At 40.7% G+C, this 16,338-nt stretch overlaps 1 protein-coding gene across 2 annotated transcripts in view; it reads left to right on the forward strand.

Annotated features, from left to right (window-relative positions):
- Positions 1–3,147: 3,147 nt before the first annotated feature.
- LOC125455351 (caspase-6-like) overlaps positions 3,148–16,338 on the forward strand; it is a 41,011-nt gene continuing 27,820 nt past the window's right edge. The window contains exons 1-2 of one of the 2 annotated variants that reach the window (XM_048537145.2): positions 3,148–3,401; positions 16,206–16,247. In XM_048537145.2, the coding sequence (XP_048393102.1) occupies positions 3,380–3,401; positions 16,206–16,247 (64 nt within the window). In that variant the 5' untranslated portion in view covers positions 3,148–3,379. The remainder of the gene's footprint in view (positions 3,402–16,205; positions 16,248–16,338) is intronic. The other variant, XM_048537154.2, reaches the window with a different exon arrangement.

Consider the following 16,338-nt stretch of genomic DNA (forward strand, 5'->3'; position numbering starts at 1 on the left):
GGCAGTGATGGTCTTCTGTACAGTTATGTGTTCTTCCTTTTTGGATATGAGACATCAGGGAGCATTTCAATGTTCCTGGAGACCATGTCTGCAGGAAGAGTGTTTAGTAAATCCTGTCAGATTGTACAGACCATTGGGGTCATTTCTGGGTTAAAATTGACCTATATAGTAAAGATGAGTTGCACCTGAATTGAAAGAGTCTAATATCCTAGTGGGGAGATTTGCTGGTGCTACTTGGGAGGCTTTACACTAGTAAGGGGAAGGCGCTGAAGCCCCAAGAGATAGTGAGATATGTTTAAGGCTGATACAACAGATAAATGAGCAAGTTAAATAGTCAAGGCAGGCAAGAGCATGAAAGAAAATGAAGTAAGACTGATCAATTAAACTGCATTTATTTCAATCCTAGAGCCTGACAAGTAAGGCAGATAAACTTAGGACATGGTTTGGAAATTGAGACTGGGATAGCATAGTTATTACGGTGGCTTAGGGAGGGGCAGGACTGGCAGGTTAATATTCAGGGTATAGATGCTACAAGAAGGACATAAAGGAGGGAGACTGACATTTTTAGTTAAGGATAATATTAAGGTAGTACTTGTGGAAGATATTCCTGGGAGAATATCCAGTGAAGTTATATTGGTGGAACTGAGAAATAAAGAAGAAATGATCACTTTATTGGGATTGTACTTTAGGAACCTAATAGTGAGTGGAAAATTGAGAAACAAATATGCAATGAGATCTTAGATATCTGAAAGCATAATAGGTTTGTAATGGTAGGGGATTTTAATCTTCCAAATATAGACTGGAGCTGCTACAGTATTAACGGTTGGATGGAGAGGAATTTAAGTGTGTTCAAGAAAATTTTGTGGATGTACCAACCAGAGAAAGAATAAAACTTGACCTGCTCTTAAGAAATAAGACCAGGTTAGTGACTGAGATTTTAGTGGGTGAGCACTTTGGAGCAAGTGATCATAATTCTGTTCATTTTAAAATAGTTATGGAAAAGGATAGACCTGGTCTAAAAGTTAAGGTTCTAAATTGGAGAAAGGCCAATTTTGGCTGTATTAGGTGGGAACCTTCAAAAGTTGGTCAGGGGAGGCTGTTTACAGGCAAAGGAACAGTTGGAAAATGGGAGGTCTTCAAAAATGAGAGAGTGTGTTCCTGAAGACAATGCTGGAGGATGTGGGTAATACTGAATGACAAAAGTTGAGGCTCTGGCTAAGAAGAAGGAGGCACGTGTTGGGTGTATATATAGCTGGATGAATCCCTAGAGGAATGTAAGGGCACACTTGAGGAAAATCAAGAGAGCAAAAACAGAACATGAGATAGCTTTAGCAAGTAGGTTTAAGTAGAATCCAAAGAGATTCTATAGCATATTAAGGACAAAAGAGTCATTAGGGAGAGAATAGGGCCCCTTAAAAATCAAGGGGGCTGTCTATGTGTGGAACCATGAATGACAGGTGAGATACTAAATAAATATTTCACATCAGTATTTATTATGGAGGAGGATATGGAAGTTAGGGAACTAGGGGAAATAAATGGTGATGTTGTAAAGTGTCCATATTACAGAAGAGGAGATGCTGGGGGTCTTAAGGTGCATAAAGGTAGATGAATTCCCAGGATATGATCCAGAGTATTGTAGGAAGCCAGGAAATAGATTGGTAAGCCCCTTGCTGAGATATCTGTATCACTGACAGCCATGGATGAGCTGCTGGAGGGTGGTTAATATGGTGCTATCATTTAAGAATGGTGACGAGGAAAAACCAGGGAAATTACAGATCACCTTGAATTTTTGTAATTCTGCTTTTATTGTCTCTATTGGCCTTACTGCTTAAAATATCTAATCATCTTCACAACTTTTTAAATCCACTTATGAGTATCCAGCCATTTATCTTTGCATTCCAGAAAATCAGCTCCAAGCAAATGGGGATGGAAACGGAAACAGGACATTAATTGTTAATGATAATCAGGAAAACAAAGTTTTGAAACTGAGACCTAAACACTTATCAGATACTGCTCTATTCATCCTGACACCCATGTCCTGAATAGTACCAGTCAAAGCCTGCACTTGAAGACGATGACTATTCATCACTGCACTGTATTCTATGGGTTGGGAGTTTCTTTTTATAGATACCTGCTCCAGACTGTTTTACATTGCCTCTGGCCATTTTCTGTGTAAAACATGACCTGCATTCAGCATTACCTCTAAAATTGACTCCTTGCTAGCCTCCCATGTCGGACTTGTCATAAAACTGAAGAATCTAGACCTTTACTGTCAGTGTCTTTACTCATACCAAATCCTGTTCACCCATAATCCTTATTAACCTATACTGACTCCTGATAAAAGCAATGCTTTAACTTTAAAATTCTCACATTTTACTTTCAAATCCCTTTACGGCCTTTATCCCACACTACTTCTATAACTTATCCAGGAACTCTGCCCCCAAACCATCTGAGATATTTACATTCTTCCAATTCTGTCCTTCTGAGTGTTCCCAGTTTGAATTGTTGTATTATTGATGGTCAAACCTCCAATTATCAAAGACCTTGTGCACATTTTCTAAACCACTTTCCTTTTCTATTAGGTTCCTTAAATACGTACACCTGTAGCCAAATTAGAGTCTCCTTATGCGATTGGGTGTCGAACGGTGCTCTACAATCTGACTCTGAAGTGCCTTAGGGTGCTAAATTATATCAAGGTGTGACCTTTGGATTGTTTACTGGAAATTCATGTTATTGTTCTCTGCGTGGATTGCAAGAATGCCCACAAACACGGGCAGCTCACAGTTTTACTCTGCTGTTGAAAACTGTTTCAAACAAGCAGGCCAATACCTCAAAATTTCAAGGCATTAAAAACAACAGAATAATGCAAGTTTTTAAAAAGAAACGTACTGAAGGTGGTCGTCTATATTTGTGCAGACAACAGCACCGAGACAATGTCAAGTTGCAGCTTGTCTATGGTCAAAGGGCAAGTGAACGTGCCCAAGGTGCTGCCCTTTCCAGAACAAGAGACTCAGCGCGAGCTGGGACAGCTGCAGCACGAACTACCTCCGGACTCGATCACACCTGCAGAACACCAGGGTGATCGACAGCCGTGCGGGCCACTCACCACCGTGGAGCAGGAGGCGGGGCTTCATTGGCTTCCAGGAAGCGCATGCTCAGGGAGAGACAAAGACCCGGATTGAAGGCGAGCGAGAGAAAGGGAAAGAGATAAACAAAGAGAGACAAAAGAGCTCGGAGAAGGAAGTAAACACGGGGGTTGGGGAGGGGAGTAAAGAAAGAGTCAAGTAGAAGGTGAGAGACAGAGGAAAAGGGAAAGCGGGAAAATAAGATAAGAGGAAGGAGACAGACAGACGACACTTCACGGAGCGGCACCGAGCCCATGGCAGCGAACCAGGAGCCAGGTACTGGGAGCGGACCGGGACCGGGACGTCAGGCCTTCTTTCCCCCTGCCCGGTGGTCTCTGATTAGGGCTCGGGACAGCTCGATATCGTCCCGCTTCTCCTGTCGCTGTCCAGGGTCAAAGGTAGTCAGTCTGGGAATCGGAATCATTTTCTAGGGCTGCGCTTGACCACCTTCTCCTCCCACCCCGGTACCTGGGGAGGGAGCCCCTTTTTAGCAAAACAGCACGCTCCATCTGAGGACACTGGTGACCCTTGAGTTTCTTCTTCTCCTTTTCCCCTCCCCACACCCGCGAAAAGTCGGCTGCTGGAGTGTGTCCGATCTGGAAAATGCGCTCATAGCGACTTGCCACAATTTCTCGGGCAACACAAACCCAGTGGCATTCACTGTCTGGAAAGAAGTGGACTGTACAAGTAAATGCGGAAAACAGGTTTTAAATGTTCAGAGATAATGGCATTTGTCGTCGCTAAGCTGTGATAGTCAACCTAGGTCGCTGTAACGTAAGATAATGAAGTGTGAACGCAGCAGGCCAAGCAGCATCTCGGAGCACAAAATTTTGTGCTCCTGAGATGCTGCTGGGCCTGCTGTGTTCATCCAGCTTCACACTTTATTATCTTGGATTCTCCAGCATCTGTAGTTCCCATTATCGCTGTAACGCATTTCTCTTTAAGTTAGCGTGACGCATAACCAGAGTGAGCAGTTATGATAAGAATGTATGTGACAAAATTGAATGTGCAGTTAAGATGACAGTCAGAATCTGGTTGTAAGTCGCGTGATATTGACGAGGAGCTATGGGTACGTATGTTGGAGGTGAGATGTTCACAGAAACAAAAGCAAGCAGCCTTGTCTACTCCGTTAGTTCTGTCATCCCCACTTCATTATATAACTAATAGATGAAAGTGTTTTAACGAAATTGATGCTGAAACACTGTGGAGCTGGAACACAGTAGGCCAGGCAGCATCAGAGGAGCACGTAAGTTGACGTGTCGTGTCGGGACTGTTTTCTTGCAGTAAAGGATAAAGATTTCTGAAGAACGGAGTGTCCTGACTCCAGCATCTGCAGTTCTTACTCTCTCTGATGTTGAAGCACTTTTGAAAGTATTCCTCAGGTTTTCCCCCCTAAAAGATTTTGTTGTCTAGGAGGTTAATCATTGTCAATTCCAAGAGTGCACGACATTCTTCGAGGCTGGGAGACAGTAAGGACTGCAAATGCTGGAAGCTAGAGAGTCAATAAATATGGAGCTGGAAAATCACAGCCTGTCAGACAGCATCTTGAGCAGGAAAGTCAACAGTTCGGGCCGAAAGGAGCTTTTGCAGCTCCATGTCCATTGCTTCTTACACACTGGACGTTGCAACCTGACTTAAACTGAATAACATGCACAGTAAGAGCGTGGAAGTGCACAAAAATGAAGATGATTAGTGGCAATATCCACCAGAAGTGGAGTGAGTGGCAGCTTGCAGCTGAAGGAATAGAGGAGTGAGAATATACAAACTCATTCTTTACTATTGAATGTGTCTGCCACAGAAATGTGGGAGTGGATGCAAGAAGCTTGCAAAGCTGGGTGCAGTTGCACACTTGAAAGCAAACTTTTTGTTTGCATTTTTTAAAATACATTGTCACTTTTAAAGTGTGGATGTTTTCTGGTTTTTATCTCTGCATTCATCAAATTGGGTATTGTCACATTTTAAATGCAGGTGCACTTGGCATGACCTGAGGTCAGGTGCTGAGGAAGATGAATGATTTTATGGGTTTCTAGAAAAACAAAGTATGATGAGCAATTTAATCTTCAAAATGGAGTAGAAAAGACTAGATGGCTAATTTTAATTTTTGTGAAAAAGTAAACCAGTGTTGCCTTTAGAAAAGTGGTCTTTTGGATTAGGAGAACGATTGGATGAAATTTTGTGCCATTCAGCAGGATTAAGTATTTACTGTTCTGTATAATTTAGTTCTAGAGAGATGTTATTGCTTTTTATTGAATCTGAGCATTACCAATTAGAATTGATACCACAGAGCTGAAGATTAAAACTATAGACACTGGAGATAAACGCTGTTTCTTGGGTCTGTCAAAATACATGGAATTGAAACAAAGGAAAGTAGCGTAGTTGCATGTAGGTATGACTGATTAGTTGAGAATGTAAAATTCACTGTTTCATTGCTGTTCATCTTCCTGTTTTGAATTCAGGCCCAGGAGATTTTCCTCTTTAAAATTCACCTCTCTGAAATGAGGTGACAATTATCTTTTACTGTTTTCAACCAGTTTTTCACCATCTAGGTGTTTTGCCGTTTGCAAGGACTACATAATCAGTTCTTTCCACCACCCGGGTTATGATCTTTTGAAAAAATGAGTGTTGAGGCTTAATACACTAAATATGTAATGAAGTACATCAAGTTTAAACTTGCCTCCATTTTAAAAACCCTCAGAGGAGCATTCATATTGATAATCTTGTTCAATTGTTGTCAAATGCCCATTAGTAGCATCTGAATGCAGTATTTTCTTTACTTCTATGCACAGAAAGGAACTTTCAATGCCATACCAGCTCCAGTGGAGTTCATTCTCCAAGACTGAGTCCAAACTAATTATTTCTAACGTACTTGGATTACAATGAAATGTGTTAATATTTTAATAAATAAAAAGACGTGCATGTATCCTTTTTATTATGAATCACAATTATACGCTCATTTTGTCAAGGCTCTGACTAGACTAATATTTAATGTGGATGTGCTTTAACTAAAAGATTTATAATCTTTTCAGATATATTTATGTTCAATCCTGTAATTGCTGTATTTAAAGACTTTTGCCCATAATTATTAAAAAATTCCATAATTTTCAACTTTCCTCCTAGCAACAGATCCCAAACCAATTTTCTCTAACAAAGATAACTTCAATCTTAAATATCTTGCTGATCTGCTAAGTCAGATTTGGATATGGATGAGGGCTTAGTTCAATTTTAATGGATGTTTTACATTAAATGTTACATTGAAAACCTGCTAGACTGCAGTTTTTGTCGTGTTCTCTCATCAGACAAATTAATAAAGCAAGCAGTAAATATGTTTGCTTCAAAATGACAAACAGAAGTCTAATAATAAATGAAACAGATCAAATTCAGAAATGGCAAAGGATATTTTAAAAAATAACTTGTTTTTATGTATGTTCTATTTAAGTACATCTGATGACATACCACGTTCAGTTCTCATGAAAATAGCTCTCATGAAGGGTGAGCGAGGCAAGTATAAACTCGATGTACTTCATTACATATTTAGTGTATTAAGCATTAACACTCTCTTTTTGTTTTACTTTTATCACGAAATTTGTTTCCCAAAACTAGTAAGACCTTCAGGACTGGTGTCTCTCACTGTCACTATAAATGGGATATTTTTGGTCTGTCATGCTATCTGTAACTGCAGTGCATAAATGATGGCTTATTCTAGTACAGTTGATTTCTGGCAAGACTAGGCCAGGTGTGTTTAAACTCTAGGTGAATGTAGGTTTGTTGTCGTGAAACATTTAATTTTTAGTCAAGAAGGAAGTCCTGTTGTCTTTGATCATTCATGTATTACAGAAGTCACATTCTTGTTAATTTAGTTTTGTTTGAAAGAAATAATTATCCAATGGTTTGAATTAAACAGTTTAAAGCACTGGATTCTCTTTCTCCACAATTTGAAATTAAATGCAGATTATAAGGGTTTTTAGTGTCAGCAAAATGCAAATTTGTACACTAATGTACTCCTGATACACTTTATCTTAGCAATAAAGTAAGTGTAATCTCAACTGCACAAAATTCTTTGGCGCGAAGTCTCAATACTCAGTGAAAGGCCATTTGTTCCTTGTAAACTTGCAATTGCTATCTGTTCGTGGTGTCTGGTTTGTTTGATTATTTTTACCTTTCTTTTTATGCATATAAATTTAGAATTTGAGTAGTCTTGTTATATTAACATCGGAGGTTAGTATCAAGAAGTTCATGTCTTGTACAATAGTGCTATAAATCAATCAAAATCGATTGCAGACTGGGATAGGCAAGATGGTTGTGCTGTTGTAGTGTTATAAAGTAATATCCTATTCCAATTCAGTTCACACTGCTATTATAATTCAGACCATGTGATTAAATCATGAAAGCCTTTCCTATGTCATTGTGCAACAGTGGAATAACTACAAACATATAAAGTTGCTATTAACAGAATAAACCACAAATGCAGCCATTTTAAGTAGCATATAGGCCAGAGTGTTTCAGAAACAGTGTTTCACTGGGTTTAGATAACACGGAAAATATTGTGTTTAGCGTGTCACCTGAATCCTTACACCTGTTTGTGCTCAAAGATGTTTATATATCACACAGATATTTTATCTTTAGAAGCAAGAATATTTTGGCCCAGATTTTGCTAGGATTGTTGCAAATGCCTGATTTTTGCATTTGCCGATAGTCTGTTCTTGGTGTTTTGCACAAGTTCCCATCAGCCAATCAGCAGTGCCCTTTGTACGACGACATCTGTATGTCTCCTTAACCAATCAAATTTAAGAATTTTTAAAAAGCAGTGCATCTGAAGCAGGAAGTATGAGGATGCTTATTTCAAGGCCAAATCAGGGACATGGGGTTGGGGTGGGAAAATGGAACGGGAAAAGTGATTGGATAGCAAATGAGTTAAGACATGAAGAAAATAGTGCACTCCGATTTGGGTGGTGGACATACTACCTGAGTAGTGAGATTATTTTGTAGTGGTTGAGAGACACTGCTGGAATGCATTATTAAATCACAATTATAATATGTTAGCTGGGCACCAGATTTGGAGAGATTACAATTCTAATGACCCAGGGCACAAGTTGAGCGGGAATAATTTGGACAGTGATATGTTGCAAACCTGAACAAAATTTTTCACTCAGGAAAAGGAGAATATTGTAGAGGAGAAGACTGAGTTATGGGCTTCTAGAAGCGAAAGGATTGAGGTTAGTAAGGAGAAGGCGTTATCAATTCTAGAAGGTGTGAAGGTAGATAAATCCCCTGGGCGGGATGGGATTTTTGAGGATTGTCTGGGAAGCTAGGGAGGAGGTGGTGGAGCCTTTGGCCTTGACCTTTGAGTCGTCTTTGTCTACAGGTTTAGTACCAGAGGACTGGAGGATTGCAAATGTTGTGTCCTTGCTCAAGAAGGGCAGTATAGATGACCCAGGTAATTATTAGACCTGTGAGCCTTACATCTGTTGTAGGAAAAGTTTTGGAAAGGATTATAAGAGATAAGATTTATAATCATCTAGCAAACATCAATTTGATTGGAGATAGTCAGCATGGATTCGTCAAGAGCAGGTCATGTCTCACAAACCTCATTGAGTTTTTTGAGAAGGTGACCAGGCATGTGGATGAAGTTAGGGCAGTTGACGTGATGTACACAGGCTTTATTGAAGTCCTTCATAAGGTTCCACATGGTAGGCTATTGGAGAAAATACGGAGGCATGGGATTGAGGGAGATTTAGCAGTTTGGATTAGAAACTGGCTTTCTGTAAGAAGGCAACGAGTGGTTGATGGAAAATATTCAGCCTGGAGTCAGGTGACTAGTGGCGTGCCTCAAGGATCTGTTTTGGGATCACTGCTATTTGTCATTTATAAAAATGACTTGGACGCAGGCATAGGTGGATGGGTTAGTAAGTTTTCAGATGACACCAGTCAGTGGAGTGGTGGACATAGAAGAATGTTGCAGGGAGACTTGGATAAACTGCAGAATAGGACTGAAAGTTGGCAAATGGAGTTCAGTGTGGACAAATGTGAGGCGATTCACTTTGGGAAGAATAATAGGAAGGCAGAATACTGGGTCAATGGGAAGATTCTTGGTAGTGTGGATGTGCAGAGGGATCTTGATGTCCACATACATAGATCCCTGAAAGTTGCCACCCAGGTTGATAGTGCTGTTAAGAAGGCTTACGGTGTGTTAGGTTTTATTAGTAGAGGGATTGAGTTCTGGAGCCGTGATGTCATGCTGCAACTGTACAAAATGCTAGTACAGCCTCACTTGGAATATTGTGTGCAGTTCTGGTCGCCCCATTACAGGAAGGATGTGGAAGCACTGGAAAAGGTGCAGAGGAGATTTACCAGGATGTTTCCTGGTCTGGATCGAAGGCCTTATGAAGAAAGGCTGAGGGATTTGTCTGTTCTCATTGGAGAGAAGAAGGCTAAGAGGGGATTTAATAGAGACGTACAAGTTGATCAGAGGATTAGATAGGGTGGACGGTGAGAGTCTTTTTCTGAGGATGATGATGTCATCATCCATGAGGGGGTATAGCTACAAATTGAGGGGTGATAGATTTAAGACAGATGTCAAAGGCAGGTTGTTTACTCAGAGTGGTAAGGGCCTGGAATGCCCTGCCTGCCAATGTAGTTAACTCAGCCACAATAGGGGCATTCAAACAGTCCTTGGATAAGCATATGGGTGATGGGCTTAGATGAGTTCACAGGTCAGCTGAAGGGCCTGTTCTGTGCAGTATTGTTCAATGATCTATAATTTTTGTGTTCTGATTTGACATTTTGATTTTAAAGTCTAATTCTAATACTTTGTGGTTCACCCAACGACTAGAATGTTGCATTCTTATTTTTAAACATGTAATGTTTTCTAAGGAAGCTTACACTAAATAACGCACGTGAAGGGGAAAGGAAGAGACTATTTGAGAATTGTATGCAATCCTAAAATTATTTTATGGCTAACTTATTATGATTTGTGTCCTCTATTTGCTGTATGTTTTGTTTTGAATCATTAGATTCTGGCGAGATACTGGAAGATTAACAATTTTCCCAATCTGACACTGTTTTTAGTCAAAAAGGGATGGAGGCAAAAAGCGAGTAACTGTTGGTCAATTAGCCTAACATCCGTTGTTGGGAAAGTACTGGAATAAATTCATTAAGGGGGCAATAACAGAACATCTGGAAAATCAGGTATCTATTCAAGCAGAATCAGCATGTCTCCATGAAAGGAAACTTGTGCCTGATTAATTATTAGTGGTTTTTAGGACATCTCAACCAATGTGGATAGAGGAAAGCCATTAGATGTGTTGTTTTTCGGCTTCCAGACGGCATTTGACAAGGTAGTTGGAAAAAGTTTAAGTCATATGATAAAAGCCCACAGTGATGGAGGTGGTACATGGGCAGGAAACAGCAAGTGGGGATAAGCAGTTCTTTTTCAGGTTGGTGACATATAACCAGGCGGGCTCCACAGGGACCAATGCTGGGACTGCAACTGTTTACAATAATAATGACTTGAGGGAAGGACGAGAATGTACTGTAGCCAAAGTTGCATCAGCACAAAAATAAACGGAAAAGCAGGTTGAGTGGGATACAAACAGCTCACAGAAATATTGATAAATTAATTGGTGTAAAATTGGTATCAGATTTAACAAAGTTTTAGCACAACTGTTTAAGGTGCTGGTGAGACCACATCAGGAGAACTATGAGCTGTTTTGGGCACCTTCTTTTAAGGAAAGATATCAATTCACTGGGGGCAGTTCTGAGAAGGTTCTGTAACATGCTAACAAAGTGAAGAGCTGGATGAACACAGCAGGCCAAGAGGCATTCCTGAGGAGGAGTCGAAACATCAACTTTCGTACTCCTAAGATGCTGCTTGGCCTGCTGTGCTCATGCAGCTCCAAACTTTGTTATCTCAGATTATTCAGCATCTGCAGTTCCCATTATTTCTGTAAAATGATTCCTGGTTTGGATGGATCATCTTAGGGGCAAAGGCTAAACAACTTGCAACTGCTTACTGGAGCTCATAAGTATGAGAGGTGATCTCATTGAAATGTAATGGATTCTTAAGGGCCTTATCGCAGTAAATGCTGGGAGGATGTTCCCTCACTTCATGGGAGAGTTTAGGATCACCGAATAATGGCAATTTAAGACTGAACTGAGAAGAAATATCTTCTTTCAGAGGATTTGAGGATCTTTGGAATCCCTTGCCACAGAACTGTAGGGGCAGAGTCCTTGTCTGTATTTAAGACTGAGATTCTTGATCAGTAGGAGATTCAAAGGTTATGAAGAAAACTTAGGAAAGTGAACAGGAGGAATGTTTGATAAGCCATGATCCTGTTGAATGGTAGAACAGGTTCATTAGGCTGAATGACCTATTGCTTTCTGTTTCATGTGGTCTAAAATTAATAAATTGTTTTTATAAGGTGGGGGGGATCTTTTGAACCCACACTTGTGATTCGTAGCTGAGTAATAGCACTTACTGCTGACTTCTGAAAGCTACTTGTAAAGTACTAGCAGTCCATGTGGTGTTGGTGTTTTTTCCCCCCCCCCCACCCACCCTCCCTTTTCTGATTGTCATTTTGAATCTACCATGGGGTTGAGAGAACATCTCCAGTGATGCCATCAAGTAGGGCAAGCAACCAGTTGCATAAAAGAATTTTTGTAGATAACAAAATGTATAACAAACAAGTACATTTGCTGTTTAATTCAATTCATGGATATTAGAAACTGAATTGTAAACTGAGGAAATGTACACTAAACAGCAATAGTATTATAATGGAAATATTCGGCAGTTCTAGAGCGAGAAATTGTTCAGAAGTGGGTCTGAATTAGTAATGAAATGTGAGGCTGGATGAACACAGCAGGCCCAGCAGCCTGTCTGGAGCACAAAAGCTGACGTTTCGGGCCTAGACCCTTCATCAGAGGAGGGGGATGGGATGAGGGTTCTGGAATAAATAGGGAGAGAGGGGGAGGCGGACCGAAGATGGAGAGAAAAGAAGATAGGTGGAGAGGAGAGTATAGGTAGGGAGGGGATAGGCCAGTACAGGGAAGATGGACAGGTCAAGGAGGTGGGATGAGGTTAGTAGGTAGGAGATGGAGGTGCGGCTTGGGGTGGGAGGAAGGGATGGGTGGGAGGAAGAACAGGCTAGGGAGGCAGAGACAGGTTGGACTGGTTTTGGGATGCAGTGGGTGGAGGGGAAGAGCTGGGCTGGTTTTGGGATGCGGTGGGGGAAGGGGAGGTTTTGAAGCTGGTGAAGTCCACGTTGATACCATTGGGCTGCAGGGTTCCCATGCAGAATGAGTTGCTGTTCCTGCAACCTTCGGGTGGCATCATTGTGGCACTGCAGGAGGCCCATGATGGACATGTCATCTAAGGAATCCGTGACTCCCTTGTTCGCTCCACACTGCCCTCCAACCCCACCACACCTGGCACCTTCCCCTGCAACCGCAGGAAATGCTACACTTGCCCCCACATGTCCTCCCTCACCCCTATCCCAGGCCCCAAGATGACTTTCCATATTAAGCAGAGGTTCACCTGCACATCTGCCAATGTGGTGTACTGCATCCACTGTATCCGGTGTGGCTCCCTCTACATTGGGGAAACCAAGCGGAGGCTTGGGGACCGCTTTGCAGAACACCTCTGCTCGGTTAGCAATAAACAACTGCACCTCCCAGTCGCAAACCATTTCCACTCCCCCTCCCATTCCTTAGATGACATGTCCATCATGGGCCTCCTGCAGTGCCACAATGATGCCACCCGAAGGTTGCAGGAACAGCAACTCATATTCCGCTTGGGAACCCTGCAGCCCAATGGTATCAATGTGGACTTCACCAGCTTCAAAATCTCCCCTTCCCCAACTGCCTCCCAAAACCAGCCCAGTTCGTCCCCTCCCGCCACTGCACCACACAACCAGCCCAGCTCTTCCCCTCCACCCACTGCATCCCAAAACCAGCCCAACCTGTCTCTGCCTCCCTAACCTGTTCTTCCTCCCACCCCAAGCCGCACCGCCACCTCCTACTTACTAACCTCATCCCACCTCCTTGACCTGTCCGTCTTCCCTGGACTGACCTATCCCCTCCCTACCTCCCCACCTATACTCTCCTCTCCACCTATCTTTTCTCTCCATCTTCGGTCCGCCTCCCCCTCTCTCCCTATTTATTCCAGAACCCTCATCCCATCCCCCTCCTCTGATGAAGGGTCTAGGCCCGAAACATCAGCTTTTGTGCTCCTGAGATGCTGCTGGGCCTGCTGTGTTCACATTTCATTATCTTGGATTCTCCAGCATCTGCAGTTCCCATTGTCCATGGTCTGAATTAGTATATAGTTTTAAACCCCAGTTAACACCACATTATCAGACCTATTGAGTATGTTAAGGATGTTCTATTTTTATCTCTTTCAGATGTTTCCAACACCAATAATACAGCATAAAAAGAGTTGTTGTTAGTGCAATGACTTCTAAAAGTTGTTGACCACTATTTGCAGGGACCTCGATCAACAGTAGGCTCTAGTGATGGGGAGTAAAGGACAGGATTTTTCTAAATTTTTATGCTTAACTGCATGTCTGCAGATTTCATAACTTGCCGTTAGCTCCACAGGTCATTGACATTGAGTTTTCCATTGTTATGATTGTAAAATAAAATTTTAACTACCAAATATTCATAGTTTTATATAACGAATAGGCAAAACCCCTTCTGTTTTATTTTTTGGATTTAAAAGGAAACTAATGCCCGCCTACATTGTACATGCCAAAATACATCAAATTTCAGCATTTCCCTCTGGGGAAGAAGGGAATGTTGGGAGAAACTTTCTTAGCCCCTCGAATATAACTTTTTTAGTCCTGCCTTGACCTTTGAACTGGTCACTGTTCTGCCTTCGTTGTAGATTCTGACCAATGTAAGAAGTTATTAATGGTCTGGTCACAAATATGGAAAAGTGGAAATTGAATTTAATACAGAGGTGTGAGGCACTATTGAAACTTTTCAGGTGATAGGAAAATTGAAAGTATTGTGAACTTTGGGGAGAACAGTGCCTTCAAGAGGTCCGTTTGGTCTGCATTGACACTCTGAACAGCTTACTAACTGACATTCTCCTGGTAACCCTGCATAATGTTCCTTTTTAAATAAGTCGTTCCTTCTTGAATGCCTCAATTAAACTCTCATCCACCATAGTCTTAAAAATACAATTCTATTTATAACCACTTGCTGCGTGAAGAAGCTTATTCTCCTTTTTGGCTTTTTTATCCCAGCTGATTGTTTGAAATTTCTGCCCTTTTTTTGCTTTCAATCTTTCCACCAATGAAAACAGTTTTACCTTTCTACTTTATCCACACGCGGCATGGTTTCACATACCCCTTTTTGAATTCTTGTATCAAATCTTCTTTCGATCCTTCAAGGGAAATAGTCCCAACTTCTCTATCTTTCCAAACTGAAATACCTTCCCCAAATTGCTCTTGTGCATATTTGCTGCACCGTCTCTAATCCAACACTGGACACAATAGTTCAGTTGAGGCCAAACTAATCTTTCATACAAGTTTTGAGATGCCTTTCTTGTTTCTACTGAAGTCAGTGTTCTGACTGAATCCTACAACGTGATATGCATTATTAACAGCACTGACAACTTTACCTTGCCAAGCTTGCCATTGCTAATTTATGCACATATACATCCAGGTCCCTTTGCTTCAGAATTGTACTTTTTTATATTGTCTCTCAACATTCATTCTACAAAAATGAATCACTTCCTACTTCTCCACATTGAATGTCATCTGTCCAACCATTCCACCAGTTTGTCAATGGCTGCTTGAAGCTCTACGCTATCTTTCATAAAGAGCAAAATGCTTCCAAATCTATCTTTTGGTTGAGAGGTCAATAATTACGCTGTAAACTTTAATCCTTCTAAAAGTAACTCCCCTTTGAAGTAAAGTTGGATTTTTAAAATCTAGAGCATGGTAGTAATCTGGAATGGGTGGCTAGAGGCATAAAATTGCTGATGATACTTGTATATGTGTTTGCAGTGCTGTAATTTAGAAGGTTGCAGACTGAGTTGTCAAACTCTTTCTGACAGCATGGATAATGTATGTTGGATTTCTTCCTCTTGCATAATTTTGAATAGTTGTTTCTCCTTGTAAGTATTGTTGCATTCAGGGTCATTTTTCAATTGTCATCATTTTTGCTGCTGTTTCAACTTTGAAGTTATTGGTTGTCGCTTGCTAGGTTTTTATTTTGGTATATATGTCCCATATTTTGTGCATAAACAATAAGGTTCCACGAGTTAATTCTTGTTGTGAAATACTCTGGACTGTACAAGTATACAAAGTATTGGAGGTTGGGTAAAAGAGATTGCAAAGAATTCAGAAGTGGAAAAGGTAAGTTTTTCTGAAGACTTTTTTTTTCTAGCAGACCATGGCAAATAATTTTGATTTATAGCAGTTAATCTGCTTCTGACTTCCAATGACTATTTTCTACGACAGCATCTGAGATATAAAAATAGGAAGTGTGCAACGTTTTTCGGTATAAATTGGAAAAAATCAAATTTACTTACTAGATAATATGATCATTGAAATTAAATAACTCATTATTTCAAATTGAACTCCAAGAATGGGCTAGATTTTTGCAGCTTGCAAAAGACTAAAGCTCACTGTTGACCGCAATGATCTAACCGTTTGAGACATGAACTTTCCCTTTTCCAATCTGACCAAATTTTAAATCCGACCTCAAATCAGTGTGATCTTGAGGTGTCCAGCAGCAATGGTATTGTCAACCAGGAAAAGCAGCCTTTGTAGATATTTTCTAATCAACTTGCCCAAAAATGCTATTGCACACTTCTGGGCCAGATGGGACACGAATCCAGGCCTCCTGATTCAGGGATAGGGAGACTACCACTGCACCACAAGAATCCTCATGCAGCCTTTGCGCACTCATTGCTAATAAATCAGATTGTTTAAAAGGACTGATTACTGTTCATATCTAATTTACTTTTGAGTTGAGCATGAAGTTAGTCCACTAACTGCCTCAGCTGCTATATAATTAACTAGACCTACTGTCAGTATTTAGTTTTTCCTTGCATTAAAAATATTGTTTTATTCCTAGTTGTCATTCAAGATGGTAAATCTGTTGAACAAAATGCAAATGGTAAGTAAATGTTTTTACTTAAGAAAAATAACTCGAATTAACAATGTATTGCTAAATGTTGGAATTATCACTTTTTATTTAAAAAAAGTTT

Source organism: Stegostoma tigrinum, chromosome 1, assembly GCF_030684315.1.
Source record: "Stegostoma tigrinum isolate sSteTig4 chromosome 1, sSteTig4.hap1, whole genome shotgun sequence".
NCBI lineage: Eukaryota > Metazoa > Chordata > Chondrichthyes > Orectolobiformes > Stegostomatidae > Stegostoma > Stegostoma tigrinum.